The 21,365-nt window shown below is 30.4% G+C and overlaps 1 protein-coding gene across 1 annotated transcript in view; it reads right to left on the reverse strand.

Annotated features, from left to right (window-relative positions):
• Nucleotides 1-953: 953 nt before the first annotated feature.
• The window catches only part of LOC106635815 (cilia- and flagella-associated protein 410), a 216,494-nt gene continuing 196,082 nt past the window's right edge, over nucleotides 954-21,365 (reverse strand). The window contains exons 7-8 of the mRNA XM_089597589.1: nucleotides 2,511-2,603; nucleotides 954-2,023 (exon numbers count right to left, since the gene is read on the reverse strand). Of these exons, the coding sequence (XP_089453715.1) occupies nucleotides 1,913-2,023; nucleotides 2,511-2,603 (204 nt within the window). The 3' untranslated portion in view covers nucleotides 954-1,912. The remainder of the gene's footprint in view (nucleotides 2,024-2,510; nucleotides 2,604-21,365) is intronic.

The following is a 21,365-nucleotide window of genomic DNA, read 5'->3' on the forward strand; positions in this document are numbered from 1 at the left end:
GTAGATGTTAAAAAAAGATTTTAATTTTCGCGATAAAAGCCAACCCTACACTTTTCACCAAACTGTTACGTGTGAATACGGTGACTTGGGGTGCATGCAAGATAATAAGAATGTTTTATATTCGACAATCCTTTATTACTTATATTGGCGAGGGACGAGTGTATTATCGATCGACTCATCTCAACTCTCTCGACCGACTGCCCCGCTATTCTCCTTATCTTCCTTGCTCTTCAATCCTTTAGGACCTGAATTAGGAGGGGCGCGAGTTAGCTATTAATTAATTTTTTTCATTGCTGTGTAAGTAATGGTTTTAAAATATTCGAAGTGGAAATGAAAGTTTTTCGAAAGAAAGATTGAAAATAATATAAAAATAGTTTGTAATAGTGTTCTAAGATACCTAAAATTTTTTTAATCTTAATGTGTCTTAGAAGCAATTTTTAAATAACTGTGTGTAAACGAACTGGTAAGATATTGCAAGTTTAAAAAAAACAAAAATTTTTATTTAATTTTTTATGAATTAAATGGTACCTCAAAATTTACAGGATTTGGCCAGAAATTATTCTATAAGTATACAGCTCGCTCCAAAACTTTACACTGTTACCAAAATCTCAATACATTGCAAAAAGTAGTTATAAGCATACTAATAATTTTTAATTATCATGAAGAATGTTACAATGCATTAAAAATTATTTTCATTCATCCATAGATCAATTTATTGACCACGTATGAGCAATAACGTACAATGTGTACTTCTCAATTATTACTATATATTCAAAAATATTAAATTACTAATCTTTCAAGATTAAATAGTTACAAATAAAACTTAATTAAAAAGCTGTAAAGAAATCGCGCAAATTAAAAAATAATGTAATGTAACTATAATAAAATTAATAAGTTTTTTTGCTCGGGAAATCGTTATGACATACATACTCAACTTACATTAATTGGCGGAAATTAGTTACAAATTTTTATTGCACTTCAAATCTTTACTACTAGAAGACATTTTTATTACTAAACTAGTCTAATTAGTAACTACATTCATCAATTTTAACACTTATAAAAAAACCGCGATTTTAGTTTAATGAGTGGTCAAAATTAGTACTACACTGAGAGATGCTTTGGGATTCTTCTGAAATGCAGAACTACTAAATAAAAGAGTAAAAAAATTTTTTTTAAATTAATTGCCGATGCATAAAGTTCCAATCTTAGCATCAAATAAAACAAAAGAAAATAATGTGGTTCAGAAGTTATAGGTCCATGTACCCTTAGCAGATTGAATATAACGTAGCTGAGTCGACCTACAGTGGTGCAGTTCTGGAGTGTGGTTCTTGATAACGAAGTTTTGCTGTCTACTGAGCACTCTGTGTAAGTGGTTGATGATGCTACAGGGTACTAAGTTAAGGCTGTTTGGGGAAACCAGCCTCGCTTCGTGTACGTTGCCACTGCTAGTGGTCCAATGCACCTTAACACAGCCAGCTGGTGTGTATTTATCCTGAGCTTCAGTATAAATGGCATATGTAGTTATCAGAGCATTCTTAAGGCAGAAGGTGAGTTTATTAGGCGAAAAAGTTGACGGACTCATTGGCAAGACATTCCTGTGCTTCACGCTGACGAACCGCTGTGGATTGTCCTCGTGACTGAGGCAGCTGGACTTGGATGACAACCATTGACTGTTTAGATTAAAATTGGTACCTAAATACTGACCATCTATAAGATTAAAATCAAGAAAGACAGAATATTCAGAACTTGGCACTGAAGCACTGATAATATTTGCATGGTTATGACGTTGGTACTTCTGCTGATTACTAAGATGATTGCAATTATGGTGTTGGTCACGATAGTGCAGCTGCTGCTGCATTAAACAACTTGATAGCACCACCCCCTGTTCAGCATGGGAGTAGTGTCAAAAGGATCATTCATCCAGCTCATCAATGCGACTTCTCACTGCCATTTCGACAACCTCCAAGCTTGGATAGTCTAGCTCTTTTACTAGACACAGTACAGCTGACAATATATTTGAGTTCTGTAATGTTGTCACAAACAAATAAAGTTGTTAGTATACATCTAGACAATAACAATCAGTTTTATGTACTAATTTATAGATCCTTTTGTAAATCTTAGGTAAATTTATGAAGGTTTCAAAAACACTTACAATATGCATATTGCGATGATAATAAACAATAAAATTAGAATGATTCGTTATTTTAGATATATAAAAATAAGAAGAAGAAAAGCTTCATAATAAAATATGTAAGCATAGGTCTGTCTTAGCATTAAGTTAGGACATATTATATATTCTGATATTAACAATTTTTATCAAAAACTATCTGCTTTTCCAACGTTCTTGAAATAAATTCTTAAACACTTTAATAATTATTGTATAAGATCAAATAATTTACAAAACAATAAATACGACTCAAGGTTAAATAATTTAAGTACATGACTATTAAAAAAATAAGTTTTATCTTATTATTTACTTTTTAACATCAATTGATCATAACATTACTTACCCTAGTCATAGGTCTCCTTTGATACTGTAACTGCGACAGTTGTTTATCTTTTTCATTACGTTTGATCCAAACAGATGCATGATGCAGATCTTCCTATTTAAGTCAAGACAATATTGTAAGAAAAAATTTTTTTATTTCATGTTAAAAATAATACTTGTGTGCATACAATAAGTAAATACGTTATTGAAACTTTAGTTCTAAAACTTATTGAAATTAACCGTTACGTTTTCTACCAGAAAAAAAGTATAATGCTACATGAATAAAATTTATAGTTTTCCGCAACCTAAAACTTCCTATTATGCTTAACTGTTCATTTAATTTTAACCGTTCTTGCTTTTAAAATAAAAAATAGTATACCAAGTCACAAGAGAAAAAAATACGGCATTCTTCCAGCGATGTAAGTTTTTACATGATTTAAAGGTAATAATGACAAAAGAATCTATCTTTTAAGTCAAAATGAAAATGTAACGAAATACGGCAAAAAATAATTATTTCTAAAGCGTCAAAATATTGTGCATAAAACGTGTACCACGCGGGGACAATATCACTATAACAATGTTTTTTATCCCACTGCCGTTTGAATAGCAAAATTGGCCCTCGTTTGGCAAAATGCTAAAAAATATAGTTATTTTGTATCTGAAACTATATAGTGTTTATAAATACAAAGGTGATACTATATGCCCTAAAAGAAAAAATCACCTACATGTTTGTGGGTCTACTGAACTTGAATCAGATGTCAAACTTGTAAAATTAGATCACGCTTTCTTTTAGAAATTGCCTTTTCATTTCATTTATGTCCAAGTAAAGTCATTTACCTTGTTTTTTACTAATCGCTTAGATTAGCAGGAGTGCGTATTTGAGGTCAATTAAGAATTTCTTTTTTTAATGTAGCATTTAATATTTTTAAGGTTTTCTGCCATGTATACTGAAAAATGTAACTTTGTTATTTAGTACTTTTACAAACTGATTTATTAAAAAAAGTTTAATAGGAAGAAAGTGAAAGGAGAGCTTTTGCAAGTTCTTCTAATGGCTCGTGTGAAATGGACTGAATGGGGTTCTTATTAATTTTTTTACAATAATTGCCTGTATCTCTATTTTCTCATAGGAACATAAGATAATGACACTTTGAGCAACCTAATTATAGGCCCAAAATTATGTATATCATTTGAAGGTCACCACAAACATGTAAGTTGCATTCTGTATATTTAATAATTTTTGGAACCATCTTCATATTTAAATCGTCTCTTTTAAAGAGAATCGAGGCAGCACAAGCGAAGTTTGTCTGAATCATAGAACAAGACAACCTTTTAATTTCAAACGAAAAAATTAATTAATGACCTTCAATTTTTTTCTTTGTAACAAGGTAGTTTTCATTCGTTCATAAATTCCTTTACGTCTAAAAATTTAATTCAGTTTTTTCAGTGTATTCAGAATTTTGAAATTATAGATGTTTTTTTCAATAAAAGGTAGATTTGGATTTTTTTTACCATTTCACTATTCATCAAATCTGATGTTTACAGTTGAGCTGCTTTATTTATAAGATAAAATCTCAAATTATATCATTTATATTTTTTTATAAAAATAAATCTCGGTTTGTGTGGATAGGTGGAACGTATTCATCTGTAAATGGCCCTCTTCACTCGTTTAATATTTATTTAATTTGAATTGTTGTTCGTTGTCAATTATTTCATTGTTAAGTATATTTTATCTGGTAGAACTTCTAAAGTACTAGTACTTTCTTCATTAATTTTTGTATATTTATTAGACGGTTAAAGCTCTAGTTATGCTTAAATTTTTTTGTCATTCTCTATTCTTTTGGATTGGTCCTACAAACATAACAATCTAATTTAGTTTTTGATTTCTGTCATGTTGACGGTAGACTAACTTTTTTAATTCTTATTTTCAAGCCTGTGTCAAGTTTTATCGGTGGATTAAATCTTTTATTCTTAGTTTCAGGTTTATGTCAAGTAAGCATAGTACTTAAACCACTACAAACAAATGTTAAGGCCCATTCATACTTTTTAGTTTCAGATAAAATTTTAAAACATTTTTTGTAAAGCTTTTGCAATGTTTGGTACAAATTTTTTCATTGTTGTCAAGTGTATGGTTCTCACAAATATTACAAAAACATAAAAGCTATTGTTACACAAATAATTTAGTCTTGATGTAAAGGTGAATCATCTACACACTTGCTTCATAGTCGTACAATCAACAACGAAACTGTACACAAAATGGTAATTGGAGCCATGACTTTATTAATAAAGTCGTGCTTCAATTATCATTTTGTGTACAGTTTCATTGTTAATTTAGTTTTTTTAACTTTGAAGAATAATGTCAGTTTATCATCAACCACACTACAGTTTAATCCTTACTGTTAAATAAATGTACTAGGATGTCGTGGATTAATAACATTACACAAGTTAACACTTAAAATAATATATTTAATAACGAATATAAAGATTAATCAAGGTTACAAGATCTCCTCTCTCATTGTACCGAGAGACTCTCCAAGAGCGTACATGCGTGGCAACGGCCACGTTTTGTCTGCTTTCTCTGTATCACTGTACAAAGTACATATACATATCATCTTTCACTCATGATGTTGATGCCACTTAGTAGATGTCACTAGTTACATATTCAATATAAATTTACTCATACTCTAACATGCTTCCTTAAATTTATATTACAATCTCAATTTGAGTATCTTAAACTACTTTACATTCAACGTGTTTCTAAATCTTTCGAACTTATTTCTGCCTAAAGCTTTGGTAAAAATATCTGCTATATTTTCTTAACTTTCACAATACCAATTTCATGTTTCGCATAACTTTCGTTTAAAAAGTGATAATGAATTTCAATGTATTTTGACTTTTTAGTGAAGTCTCCAAACCTAGCTATACTAATCGCACCAGAATTCTCTTTATATTTTTTCATTGGGTTGTAAACTTCAATTTCCAAATCGAGTAACAAATCTTTTATAACATTTAATTTACTCACACACTCAGATAATGCTACAAACTCAGCTTCTGTTAATAATTTTGTAACACTATTCTGTTTTCTGGTTCTAATGGATTACATTTCGATACATCCTTATTACATAGCCTGTCGCTAATTTTCTATCAAATATATCACTAGCCCAATCAGTATTGGCAATACAATCAATAATATTATCATGACTTCTCTTTCCATAAACTAATTGTGAATCCTTAATTAAAAACAAATATTTCAAAACCCTTCAAGCATATCTAAAATGTGTTTCATCATAACTATTTTGAAGTCTACTTAAATAATTTACACTGAAGCTGATATCAGGTCTAGTTTCCACACTTATATACAAAAAAGCTCCAATAAATTTTTATACTTGATGTCATCACACAGTGATTGCACTGCTTCTAATTTCAAATTTTTTTCCGTAAGAACCACATACAATTTTAAATTTTCAATATCATACTTCTTTGCTAATGTTTTAACATAGTTTTTTTCAAACAAGTGTCATTTTTTCATTTTTATAGTCATAATTGATGATAATGCCTAAATAAATACTTATTCTACCTAAATATTTCATTTGAAACCGTTTACATACTAATCGTTCAACAATATTTAGTTTTTCTTTATTTTTACAGCAAATTAATGAGTCATCCACAAAAGGAATTAAATATACATAATCATTTTTTCCGCTTAAGATATATGAGCAGCAATCGCTTATGCTTGTTTTAAAATTTAAACTTTTCAAATAAGTATCAAAATACTCATACTAAGCTCTTGGGCTTTCTCTTAATCCATACAACGCTTTATCTAATTTTAATACCTTATTAGAGCCATCATCATAGCCTTGTGGCTGTTTTACACATACTTTAAATTTTACCTTTCCATTCAAAAACGCTGTTTCGATATCAATCTGTCCAATAATTGAATTATTTTGACAACAATAAGAAAGTAACATTTTTAAAGTTTGCATTCTTGCAACTAGTTATTAAATATCATGAATTAAATAATTTTACCGGTATCCTCTTACTACTAACTTAGCTTTAAAAGCATCATTAGCCTTTTTAGTATAAACCCATTTTAAACCTAAAGTTTGTTTTTACAGAAATTGTTTATTTGGTTTATTCACAGAAATCCAAGTTTTATTCGTATTTAAACAATCTTTTTCTCTATCCATTGCCTATTTCCAATTTTTAAACTTATTTAATATTCATTGCATCATTATAAGAAATAGATGTCTCAGCATTCTTATGATTTATATAAATAATATTACTATATACAAAATTTTCATCTCCATATCTATCAGGCTCTATTTTTTCCCTAGTTGACCATCTTAAACTAAAGTTTTTATTTCTATAATTGCACTTTGTATTTAAATTGCCATTTATATTTTCAACTTTGTTTTCATGTAATTTATTTTAACCATATCATTTTCTAATTTTAAACTAATACAGTCTGTACCATTTTCGATGATATCAACGTGTCTTGCAACTACTATTTTATTATTTACCGGAACTCTATAACCAATATTTTTATAACCGAACAAAATTCCTAAGTCTGCATTTTTGTCCTATTTTTAATTTGTATTTTCCTCTGGTCTTCTCACAAAAACTCAATTTCCATAAATTTTGTAATTTCTTGTATTAAATTTTTCCTTAATCATAATTTTAAAAAGAATTTTATTATGTTCAACAGTATTAGTGATAATTGTATTTTCAAACAAGCTGCTGTTTTAACTATTTCTGGCAAAAATCTATTATGAACCATTGCTTTTTGTAATAAACATCCAGACACATCCACACTATCCCTGTTATATTTCTCTGCCATTCCATTCAATTCATGTATGCAAGGTGGACACGGTTCAATGATATACCTTTCTGGCTTCTAAAATTATTTATATCATTATTTATATATTTTTTTCTATTATCACATCTTAAACTTTTTTTTTCTTTTTGTCTTACTTTGACTTGAGCCCGTAGTAGTTAATTATCACGAGCCATTGAAGCAACACGTAACAATTGAATAATACTAACCGAGCTCTGCTACCATATTTGATAAATGTACTTGGACGTAGTGGATCAATAAAATTATACTAGTCAACACTTAAATTAATATATATAACAAAAGAAATAAAGATTGATCCAGATTAAAATATCATCTCTCTCATTGTACCGAGAGACTTTACAAGAGCGTGCGTGCGTTGCTGCGTTTTGGTTGCCTTCCCTGTATCATTGTACAAAGTACATATACATATCATCTTTCACTCATGATGTTAATGCCACTCAGTAGATGTCACTAGTTACATATTCAATATAAATTTACTCATATTTTAACAATTGTATCCCAACGCATGCGCATACGCAGTAATATAATAATAGTTTTTTTTTTTTTTTTTTTTTTTTATGCTTCAATTTATACTCAAAAAATTAAAAAAAAATTTAAAGAAGTAACTTTTTATACGGCCACGGACCAAGAGAATTTTTAAAAAACATGACCTCTAAAATGACGTCCAAAAAATTTTTTAACTTTACAATCAATTTCTCATCACGTTTGATAAACAGGTTCTACTTAAGATTTAGTATTTTTGAATGTATTTTTATATGCTTTTTGTAATACCGCTAACTTATTTGTAATATTTTTGGTGGCACACAAAACTGATTTTGCAAGATATTTGAATTGTTGCTTCTATATGTATACTGATTATGCCTGTTTGTCTTTTATAACCATAAATAAAGCAACAGCAATGAGTTTATATAGTTCTTGGAATAGTAACTCTATTGTTTTTGCTTTTTCTCTTTCAACTACGGTATAACTTAAAGATTTTGTATTTGTTTTAGACTCATAATCCATCAAACTAAGCTGTGACAAGTACTCAGAAATATTTGATTCTTCAGAACTAATGGTTTCTATTACATAAACGAAGTTGTCAAATTTTGTTTGTGTCATAACTTGTTAAACGAGATCTGCACAAATTACATGCAGGATCGTTGATTTTTATGTTTTCTGAGCCTGCAAGTTTTATTGCATGTTCTAATTCAATTCCAGTCTCTGAAGTTTTTATCTGACCACTTACTTTTCTTAATAAAATTAAAGATATAAAAAATTTTCGCTCATCGCGTTCTGTCTTGTTTAGGAGATTGTTTACTTGTAGATGACATAGTTGTAAGTGCGATGGAGCTGATCATAAATATTAAAAATATAGATGACTAATGCAATATTTCTGTAATTAAAGGAAAATCATGTTTTAAGTTTAGAACTAGGTCATTAATATATAAATAGTTTCAATAAAACAAAATGTTTATAACGAAACATTTTTATCAGATTAAAGGTAGAAAACTCGTGTTAAAAACAAGTTCATCAGCCTTAGTACCCAAAATATTTTCAACTATAAGATACGCTGCATACATAAAAATGGAAAAAATGTGCTATCTTAGCCCTATAAGCATTGGCTTTTTTACGTCAAGATGCTCACAATTGGTGGCTTTAAAATAGTGGTAAACGTCAACCCTTTAAGTGTGTGAGTCAGAAAATTATAATCAATATTGAAAATTCGAACAAAATCAAAGTTATTTTAGGAATAAAAGTTCCAGAGACAATTAATTCTGCAATGTAACCATATACCCTTTTTAAAAATTAAAAAATAAAAAGTCTGAGAAAATTAGGCTTGCTTAAATCAGTAAATAGTAATCATACACATTTTTTTGTAGTTAACTACAACGTTGTATAAAAAATTTACTCAAACATATTTCACTACTAAAGTACATCCATGGTAATGTGTAATTATTGATTTTGTTGTAAAAATACCAATGACGCTCACCAGGTATAATATACAGCTCTGTACTTTAGTTATATAATGTTACTTGTTTTTGACTTTACTTTTAAAGTTAGATTATTCATTTTGGTAAATAATACAAAATGCTAACATAACCTTCAAAATATCATTTAAATTATTAAAAGTTTATTTTTTAATTTTCAACTTTATGTTTCTAAATATAATGTAGGTAAGAGGAAAAAAAAGTAGTGATCAAGAATGAAAGACATACAGTTTTTAATGTAAATGTGTTACGCACATTTTAAATGTGGCTATCAATATGACTGACGTCTCTTACAATCTTTAAAATAATATTCTACGTAAAAACGTCATTTCTATAAAGTTGAAAAGTAAGTACTGTGACGTGATGGAAAAAAAAGTGTTATGTTCAGATGGAACGCCGAAAATCATATACATACTATTATGATATATTCAAAGTATTTAGTAAGTTCTTGAAACAGTAGTTTAATAATGCATGAGTATTTGCCGTATTGTTGGAAAGAACAAATGTTATTTTAAAATTACTTAAAAGACTGTTACTATTTAACAATTTTATTTTCACCAAATAAGTAGCAGAAACACTTTAAGCACTTGATAATATTTTTTAAACTGAAAAATGGATCGCCTCTTCAACAACCGTACACGTAAACTGACACCAGACTAATAGTAATGCATTAAATTTAAGAAAAATTGGATCGGTCGAATGCTTAGACACTGTTTTTTTAAGTAGCTATTTGTATCCGAATACATTCAATTTTCTCGAAAGCAACAGATTTAAAACATATATTTATAAGTAAACATTTGAATGATTAGTATTATAACAATCTGACTTATAGTTGCACGTGTAAAACGTTTGTCAGCATTAAAGCAAAGTTAATTCAAATAATAGTGAAAATTTTTTGATAAGGTAAGTTTAAAAAATAGTTTTATATTTATCATCACAAGTAAATTATTAATTACATTTTATAAGCATAAGCTCCCTTATCATTAAAGTTGCAGCACCCACTAGCACGTTGCACTATCTGCGGCCAACTTCACGGTGGATGGTCATATGTCATGTAAGCAGCTGAGTTATTAATTCTTATCACAAGTATTTCACTTTACAACAAAATGGACTAACATGGCTTTACAGCTAGTTATGTAATACGTATACATCATTATACAGCGCAGGAAAGTTTACGTTGGTTAACTGTACTAATATGGATTAATTTACTCTACAGTTTCAAAGTTCATTTGACAAAAATTAAAAAAAAATTTTGAATAAATAAATAAATAATCAACTTCTACATTACAGAATTTAGAGTAATCCGTTTTAGTAATTTATGAAAAAAATTTTTAGCTGGTCTTATTTTCATGTTTCGTACATAGTAATCTCTCTGCTTTTTTAAATGCAAATCCAATTTAGATAAATACATCAAGAAAAGCTACGCAAACATGTTAAAAATGCATGTTACCAACTGAAAACCGTATATAACCTCAAAAAATGCGTTTATCGAATTTTTTGGTTCGAGACACCTAAAATATTGAAAAATCAACTACGGAATTGTTCAGAACACCAAAAAACAGATCCTAAAAAGCTACTGAAAATTGTTTAAAATATGTATCAGCTATGGAAAACTGCAAATAACCTTAACAAAACGAGTTTCTGGTCATTTTCAGTATGTGCCGCCAAAAATATCGCAATTAAATTAGCAGGATTACAAAAAGCATATAAAAATACATGGAAAAATACTAAATCAAAGGTGGAACCTTTTTATTAAACATGATAAGAAATCAATTGTAGAGTTGAAAAAATTTTTTGGACGTCATGTTTTTCAAAAATTATTTGGTTCTTGGCTGTATAGACAGCTAATTCTTTGAATTTTTTAAATTTCTTGAGAAAAAATTGAAGAATAGAAAAAGTGAGTTTATAAAAAACACTATTTTCGACATTACTACGTATGCGCATTTAATAGGAAACAGAAAGTTTGGCTTCAAGGTTTTTTTTCCATCCCTTATCGAATGGTACCAAAGACAAAGCCATTTTTAGACAGGGTAGATCCACCCCAGTAACCGGTCTGTTGCTTTTTTAAGATAAAATGATACAATACTGAAATTCAGATATAAGATTTGGGTTTAGTGGACGTTCAAATAGATTGATTATGTTTTTTGTACTACGGTACAGAATAGTAATGTATTTAAAAAAGTTATAAAGTTTGTTATACCAAATACCTAAATTTTTTAGCATTTTTACTTTATGCTGATAAAACAAATGCAATCGTACTATTATGACTTTAAATTCAGGTTCAACGGGCCCATAAACATGTTTGTTGTATTTTTCCATCCACGGCAGATAATAGTTCTGTAGTTTTAAAAAAAATCATATAGTTAACTATACACAATACCCGAATTGTTCAACATTTTTGCTAAATACTAATAAAATATGAGCCACCTTTATCATGCTGATGTCAGACTCAAATTTAATGAGCAAAAACGTATAGTTATAAACATACAAGCGGCTTCCTCTTGGCTTCGCCCGAGACTCACTGAATAGAATACCGTAGTGTGTTGACAAACCATAAAACGCTTTAAGTTAAACATTTTACATGTACCTTCAGAATAAAAAATTTTTTATTAACATCTTTGTTCAGAATCCATGTAATTTATGAAGTCAAATAATGAGTTATAAGAAATAAAAAAAATATGATTCTGGCAAGTACCATAAGTTCCTTACGCCATAAAATAGTTGATGGCCCTAAAGGGCCGTTTATTTGGACTTTCTTACGTTACAATAAATTAAAAGGGCTGTTTGTCAAAACTTCAATTCAATACTGACAAAAAAAGTATAAAAAAAAAAATTGTTTTTCCAATCTTCCAACTTTGTTACCAGAGCAACAAATATCTGGGGTTAAATCTCTCCACTTTTTAGCACCCTAGTAAATACGAATACATATTATTCAACCTATTTAAAAATTGGGAAAATTCAAGTAATTATTGTCAAGGTTATAATGGAAAGCTTATCTCTCACCTAATGGATTCTTTATCTGTTGATTTTGACGCTGCTGTTTCAATCTCAACAAAGCTTCTGCGTCAGTTTCTTGACACCTTAAATTGTATACATTTGAAACATTTGAAGTTTTCCCTCCCATTCGCCGTCTTGCAACTTTTGTGAGCCTTAAAGGCTATTTTTTGTCAACTTTGTTAAGTTTTAATATATTTGTTGGCAAGGGAGTTCAACCATCAATGGACCTAAAAAGGACGGGTGTGCTTAATTCTTTTTTTTACTGAAGTATCCAGTAAATGTGACTGCCGAGATACCTCAGGATAACCTTCTTTGGCTTACTGTTGTAGTACCAGACTGATCATAAGGGAAACTACGAAGTCTAAAGCGTTGAAGCTAGTTTTAGAGCTTTTTTTCAACGTCAGCTAGTATTACGCTAGAGACGTTGGTGTCTGAAGCACCTTTTTTTTGCAGAGCTCAGTAGTTTTTACAATGAAAGGTAAGAAGATTGGTTCGTGATGCTTGCCTATTGGAGACTGTCCCGTTGACTCGAGTTTATTTTTCCTTCGTAGCTTCACTGTTAATTAGGGAGCATAAATACTTATGATGGTCCTAGTGTTACCCAGGCATACGCAGCTGTACAACTCTCAACTCTATTTTAAATGCACTGCCAGTGAACGATGAATGACTATGGTTTTCAGCAATTTGCTAGAGAATATTAAAACTGGACCCACTTACTCCTTTTTGCAGGTAGATTAGATTTTACTTTTTTGCCACCTAGCGGATTCTTCTAAACTAAAGTGAAAAGCTAGCGTGTTTTAGCAAAACTTTGAGTTTATTTATAGCTTTTGTTACTAATTTTTTCAAGATAAAAAGTGTACTAAAACCTTCTAGGAAGTATCAAGACTCGGTATGCTAAATTTCAGCAAGATCGGTTGAGTATTTTCTACGATTAGCGATTACAACAGTTTTTACGACTTTGCTTTATATTTTAGTAAGATAGTTACGGTGATTAGCATACTTATTCATAGGCCAGTGCTTTTAAAAATCATGCTTTATAAAGTTACCACATCAGGATTTACAATTTTTTTTTTCTTTTTAGCGAGCTACAGTGACAGCCTACTTTCTAATTCGCCACCTACTAACTAAGCTCCATTTTCAAGCTCCTGAAGCATCGCTGAAGGAACTAGCTGATAATTCTTGAAAGCGATAATGGGGAAAACTGACCGCTTTTGGCAACGCTAGCGCAGGATTTTTAGCTATATATTTAATCATCCACATAATCAAAACTATAGCAGAAGCACTGATCAATAGCTACTTACTACAACAAACATACGGGTGGTCAATACGTATGCTTGGCACAGTCTGGAATACACTTACTGGATTGTTGCTTTTCTTGAGACAAGATCATCCAAATCACCAAAGAAATAAAAAACCGTGAACCGCAAGAAGAAGCTGAAATGCATTACCAAACTCAAGTATCAGAACACATGCAAAAAAAGAATCCACCCACTCCTTAAACCCAAGACACCAACTTAAAAGAGGGTCCATTTTATGCCATTTCCTAATAACCCACAAAAAAATGTGCACAACCCAATGTACCGCTTTCCTCCAGAACAGGTACGAATCGAACTACTTCCAGGACTTTTTGTCAAAAGTCCTAGTACCAGTTTTAGGAAGGAGGTGATAGGGGGATGCACAGCCCCATATATACGCAAAAACTAAAATTTTTTTTTACAATGACATGTATAAGCGTTACTAACCCTAATAATAGTATTGGTCCCGGTGAAGGTTTTGATTACTGTTTTCCCCTCGCCATAGAGTCCCTCATTGTTTTTTTCCGTATCTCGAGGCACCCAGAGCAATTGCGGGCCAATAAATAAATATAAATCGTATATAAATAAGAAATTACTAACGTTAGTACGTAAATTGCACTTATCATACTGTAAACTAGGTAAATAAGTTAACACTCAGCGAACTGTTCTCAGACCTTTTTGTCGAAAGCCCTACTACCAGTTTTAGGAGAGGGGGGGGGTGTACCGTCGGTAGACTAAAATTACTAATAAATGTTTTCCTCGCTCAGTCCTTAGGAATTTTTCATGTTGTTTTGACATTATTTTGAGCAAGGACCAACGTGTATCTGAAAAGAGATAAATCACCTGCAAATTATTCGTACCTGCAGCACAATGATGATTCGTGTACATGCACGCTGGCCTATGCTGTCCTAAAGTGAAAAACACTCAAAATATTTTTCGATGAATAAAAATGAAATAACCGTATGTGCAAAAGTTTGACTGGGAACAGTTGAACTGCGGGGAAATATTAAATGCGAATATAATGTTAGATTAGGATTAAACGACATAAAGCTAAATATTAGCATAACTTAGAGTCATATAAATGAGCAAAAATAATAGAAAACTCCAAAATTGTCACATATAGTTAGAACCAACCCGTACACAATTCATACTACACTGTTAGTAAACAACAACATTATATATGAACTACTGTCAACTTAGTGAAGCAACCGTATTAACTTTCGAAAAATTATCCGATTTTTACCATTCATGTTCGTAGTCTCATGATTTAGTGAGTAACCTTTTTGTATCACATCAACAACTTCATAAACATACTGCAATAGTCTAATTTGTAATTTAGTTAAATTTTATCACTTTTCCAATATAAAGATAAACAGAAAAGTCAACCCTTTCCCTTTCCTCGACTCAGAGATATCGAGAGAGAGTCTGTACTCCTGCCCCCAATAGGGGTAACGAAATTTCCAATTCCCTAGGGTACCACGAGCCGACTCCCTCTCCAACAACTAGCGGCGAAAAATATCCCTAACTTTTTATATTTTCTGTCATTTTTGAGATATAACACTTGAAATTAACAATACTGGAAGACAAAAACTGTTAGAACTTATTACTATTATATGTACTAAGTAACATTACTAAATGTCTGCGGATTATCAGTAGCGTGAAGCTCGTAATGCTGTATTAGCCTAAATTTCGATTTTTTTTGTTTTTTTTGCGATGTAACATTTGAAATTAATAATTTCGGAAGACCAAAATTGCTGGAACTTATTACTTCTGTATGTACTAAGTAATATTACTAAATGTCTAGGCATCATCAGTGGCGCGCAGCTTGTGATAATTAATTTTCCCAAACTTTTCGTATTTTTCGGTCATTTTTGGGATACAACACTTGAAATAATAATTCCGAAAGAGAAAAAGCGTTGGAACTTATTACTATTATATGTACTGAGTGATATTCCTGAATCTCTAGGCAATATTGGTGGCACGCATCTTATGATAATCGATTTTCCTTAACTTTCCGTATTTTTCGGTCATTTTTGCGATGTAACACTTGAAATGATTAATTTCGGAAAACGAAAATTGTTGGAACTTATTAGTATTATATGTACTTAATGATATCACTATACATTTAGGCATTATCAGTGGCGTGCAGCTTGTGATATCAGATTTTTTTAATTTAGCTATTTTTTGGTTTTTTTTTTTTTAATGAAACTTGGAAGTTTTAGAAAGCAAAAAGTGTTTTAACTGTTGGGCGTACTAATCGTTAATTTTGTTTTCCTGCCATCTCCGATGGCGTGCAGTTCTTTTAATTAGTATCATTCAAATTTTGGTTTGTGACAGTCATTTCCACAATGAAAGATTTAATATATTAAGTTTTTGAGGACGGGACACATACATTTTAAGGTATTTTTATTTTACTAGCACTAAAAATGTAGTAACGGTATGGACCAATTTTATTTTTTAAGTAATTAGCAAATCTGTATACAGTTTATTTTAACTTTGTTGGGTTATTGAGTTCTTTTTTTATGGTTTTCATGATTTATTGTGTAGACAGAGACTTACCTTGATTTATATACACTACCATAATCTAAATTAAATAGTTTTAAAAGTTTAAACACATTTTTTACGCCCATACACTAGAATCAATCTTTAAACTCTTATATCTCGAGAAGGGTACATTTTTATGATAGAAAAATTGATGGGAGCCTTCCTGATTACGTATTGACAACCAGTACGAAAATCGGTTGCGTTTATTGCGGTTCCAAAAATTTTTTTTTTAGATGTCCCGATTTTAAAAAGCTCAATGTTTATCAACGTTGGCCACTCGTCAAAGAAAAAAAGTTTTGCTGAATTTTTTACGAATACATCAAGGTATTTGTCAATCTATCCTTTACAAACAATGCAACAAAAAGCATCATACCTTGCCACACAACGATTTAAATGTAAACAATACGACAAACACCATCCCCTCTTCTAGCACAATTCAATCGTCTAAAAATCCTTTTACTTCTGCTGCTAATTTTTGACTTGATAAAAAAGTGTTAAGCACAGCTTTAAACGACGTGCAATCTCAGCTTATGGCTACGGTTAGCATTTACGTTATAAATGCGCAGAGAAAATTTATACGTCTCTCGCTTTGCTTGACATGTGCTCTACCATGCATTTGATTTCGTCCCGATTAGCTAATTGATTAGGCTCGCCCTTTGAAAATTGCTCTATTGCAATCGAAGCAATAAACGAGTAAGGTATAAAATGCAATCAAAGTGTCAGTATAAGAATTAAATCTACTTACAATAATTTTTCTAAAAAGCTTACTTGCTTTATTATTCCTCAGATAGCAAGTTGAGTACCTTCGGAAAGATTTCCACGTCATTTAATGGAGTTACCAAGTAATATTTAACCCACAAATCCATAATTTAACATACTAAGCGGTATTGATTTTTTAATTGGCCTTGGATCTCTATTTTCGCTGTTATCGGTAGGACAAATAAAACTTACTACCGATCCATGTGATTTTTTGACTCAGAAATCTTTATCAGGCTAGATTATCGTGGGAAAGTTCTGACGCAATTTTTAACAAAATTATTTTTGCAATTACACCATTTTTGAAACTAACGATATTCTTTTTGAACAGCTTGAGTTGACACAAATTATGATTAAATTTTGAGAAGTAGAAGAAATTTCACGTAAAAAACCTGTCAAGCAAACAAAGAAATCATCAATCGTATATTATTACATTTAAAGTATTACTAGAAATCCCAACGGGCGATTTGTTGTTGGTTTTCCGTTACGTGTAGATACAATAGAACTTGGAGATTCAAACATTACAGCACTTCCACAATTTTATTCGCTCGAACGACGCAGTGAATTCTGAGCATCAAATTAAATTTTTTCAAGTTCTACAGGATTATACTGATCAAGGGCATATGTCGATTGTTCAAAATGAAAGCGAGCAAGGTTATTTCATGCCACAGCATCCAGTGCTTAAACCATCGATTTATACTACTAAAGTTCGAGCCGTTTTTAACGCCTTTTGTAAAACCAATAAAGGACTTTCTTTTCTAGGCCAATAAAGTTAGCAAATTCACAGGATAAAATTCCTTACAGTATCGTACATGGTTTGTTCGAATTATTGCTAAGTAAGGAACACATTTTTAAAAAAGAGCCCATGAAAAATGTGGCCATCATTTCTTTATTCACGATTTTATACAAAAAAATGCTGAAAACCCGTGTTTTTTATTTATATCTTTTGGCCAATCAAGAAAAGCCACATTTTGTGGTATACCATTTGTAGGTATTATAAAAACGAACATTTTGCGACCAGATTTTTTAAAATCCATTTGTAATTGTTTAAAATAATAAACAAGTGATGTTGAAATAATAAAAAATTTCGTTAATTTTTTACTTTATCACAAAAATTTTAACAGCACTGAAACTCAGTGAAAATATGTTTTCTGTTAGAATGAAACTACTCAAATTTTTTCATTAATAAACATTTTTAACTTTTTGAGGAAATGTATCTATTTATTAAAAAGGTGTCTTAATTCAATCTCATCTGGTTGCCGTCATCTAACAGGGCTCAGCGATAGCTCATTTTTTTCTTTGTAACGTGTAGCTTGTGAACTCATCAATGGCATAAGGATTTTTGCAATTTTTCATCAACAAAATGATCTTTATAAAAGTGTGACTTATTAACGAATGGTTTTTTTGGAATATTTCTTTTTAACTAAAATTTTTTCGATCAAACTACTTCAAATTTACACCTTGAGGAAAAAAAGTTGTATTTTGACTAACTGTGATCCGATATTAACTTTTTCTTTTATTTAGGGTGGCGTGATGAAATATTAATAACGACCGTTCTGCTATTGTTCATAATTTGTTAATTAATTTATTATAAACAAATAATTCTTTTTTTTCTATAGGCTTGGAGTTTGGAAAATATGTAAAAATAAAGACATTTCAGTTGTTTTTAAAACTTTACATTTGCAAGTGATAGTTAGATTTAGTGATCATACATTTTTTTTCAACCCACTTTACTTTGCTTGTGTAGGAAAGTCGGTGCCTGGATTATAGGTTTGTATTGATAAATTATGAGTACTATAATTACACAGATTACAATTTGGTGTGAAGGCATTATTTATTTACGCGTATTATGGAATTGTTAATATAGAATACTTTCGTTAATGAAAATTCAAGGACGATATGCATGCATTTGTAAATTTTTTTAATTTAATCAAAAGCTCGTTTTCGCGACATGGGCTGCATCATGCTGATGTTGCTATTTCTCTTGCTTCTTTGTCTCCTTTTATTCTTCTGTCCTGAATCCCGTTTTCATGAACGCAGCGGGAATTCCAAAAGGTAGAGAAAGATCTACCAAGTACTTAAATATATACCAAAACAATTTAAAAAACTAATTGAAAAATAATAGAGTAGTGTGTACCACAGAATAATTTTTATAGAATGTAAAAATGGTATAATTTTTTTATGCTGCTCTGTAGCTTGCTGTTGAGTATTTTGTTGTAAAAGTGTATCTATTCAATTGTTTGTTAGCATTTTTTTTAACATAAGAAGCCTTATTTAGAGCACCAATGCTTAAACAAAATTATTTGTAATAAATTATAAATAATAGCAATACAGTCGTTTTTCATGTTTTATCATGTTACCTCAAATAAAAACAGGTCAATATCGGATCGCAAATGGCCGAGATACAACTTTTTCCCCATAAAGTGTAAATTTGAAGTTGTTTCATCGAAAAAATTCTAGTTAAAAATGACAAGCGTGTCTTTGCGACTTGATCAAACAGTTGTCAATAAATACTTTAAAAGAACGTTATATTAAAAAAAAAAAAATATATTATAAATACAAATTATAGGTAATATTTAAGTTTAAGTATTCAAATACTTACGTTCCCCATTTTAAACATCTGTGTTGTTCAATAAACAAATGGTGGAAAAAACAATTAAAAATTTATCTCAGCTAGTAAACATTTGACAATACTTTTTTTTAATCCGTAAAAAAATTCCAGCCTATAGAATATATCAGTTTTATGTCGATATATTTATTTGTTAATGAGATATTGCAAAAAAACCATTCGTAAATAAGTCACACTTTGGCAAAGACCATTTTGTTTATAAAAATCTTTATGCCATTAGAGAATTCATAAACTAGACATTACAATGAAAAAAATGAGTCCCCACTTGGTCCTGTCAGATGACAGCAACCAGATGTGATGAAAGTGAAACATTTAATACCTTTTTACTCAATAAATGCATTTTCTTAAAAAGTTGAGAATATTTTTTAATGAAAAAATTTGAGTAGTTTCATTTTTGAGGAAAAAATATTCTCACTGAGTTTCAGAGCTGTTATAACTTTTTTGATGGAGTAAAAAATTAATGAAATTTTTTATTATGTCGGCGTTATATGTCGATTGTTTTAAACAATTACTAATCGATTTTAAAAATTTCGGTCGCAAAATGTTTGTTTTAATAATATCTATGAATGGCACACTACAAAATATGGTTTTTGTTGATTGGCTTGAAAAGAAAATTAAAAAACACAAGTTTTCAGCATTTTTTTGCATAAAATTGTTAACAAAAAAATAATGCTTGCATTTTGAATGGGCTCTTTTTAAAAGATGTGTTCCTTACCACCTAATAATTTGAATCAACCATGTGAGATACTGTAAGGAATTTAATCTAAGATCAGCCTTCTAAGGAGCTAATTTTATCGGCCTATTAATGATGTGCTCATGGTAGGCTCTACCACCCAAGATTATCTATTCAATCATTTATTCAGATTTTGAACTTACGCTTTCGTTATGACGGTAGATATAGCACAAATGTATCAGCCAATTTTGGTAGATCCTCAGGACGAAAGTATTAGCGTTTATTTTGGCACAACATTAACAGATGAATTAAGTCCTTTAAGATGAATACAGTTACTTTCGGAAATTCTTCAGCTGCCTTTCTAGCGATTTGAACTATAAAGAAATTAGCCGAGGATGAAAGCGCGAAATTTCCTCTAGCACGGACCGTTTTGAAACGTTATTTTTACGCTGATGATCTTATTACTGATTCAAATTCACTCGAAGAAATGCGACAAATACGAGAGCACAGAATTCGCTTGCTAGATACTGCCGGTTTTGATATTAGAAAATGGGTTTCAAATGATCCATGTATTATTAATAAAGCTAAAAAAATATTACTTTGCAAAGAGCAAATTAAAGAATCAGTTTTTAACTTAAAGAAACTCGGAGTCGTATCGGATTCAAAATAAGATATATTCATTTCTTCAAGCAGTTCTATATAATCATGCAAAAAGTAACTAATCGACATATTCTCTCAAAAACCGCGAGAATTTTTGATTCACTATGTTTGACCAAACCGGTCGTTTTCGCAGCTAAAGTTTTAATGCAAAGGTGTTGGCATGCGGAGATTGATTGAGATTAATCAGTTCAAAGAAAATTGCATACTTCTTGGACAAAGTTAACCGATCAAATACGTCTTATACAAGATTTTATGGTTCAACACAAATTAGAGATTGATAGCTTTGTCCAAGTAGATGTTATCGGTTTTTGTTACAGTAGTATTCGGTTATGGTGCTTGCCTTTATATAAAATCAGTAGACGAGGCTGGTAAAGTTATGGTAAATATTGCATGTTCTAAGTCACGCGTAAGACCTATTAAGGATTTATTTATCATACCTCATTTAAAATTGTGTAACACTTTACAGCTTATTACATTATTTCGAGAAAGCTATGATACCTT

Source organism: Copidosoma floridanum, unplaced genomic scaffold (genome assembly GCF_036245765.1).
Source record: "Copidosoma floridanum isolate Cflo_tuat_1 unplaced genomic scaffold, Cflo_Japanese_pri ptg000034l, whole genome shotgun sequence".
Lineage (NCBI taxonomy): Eukaryota > Metazoa > Arthropoda > Insecta > Hymenoptera > Encyrtidae > Copidosoma > Copidosoma floridanum.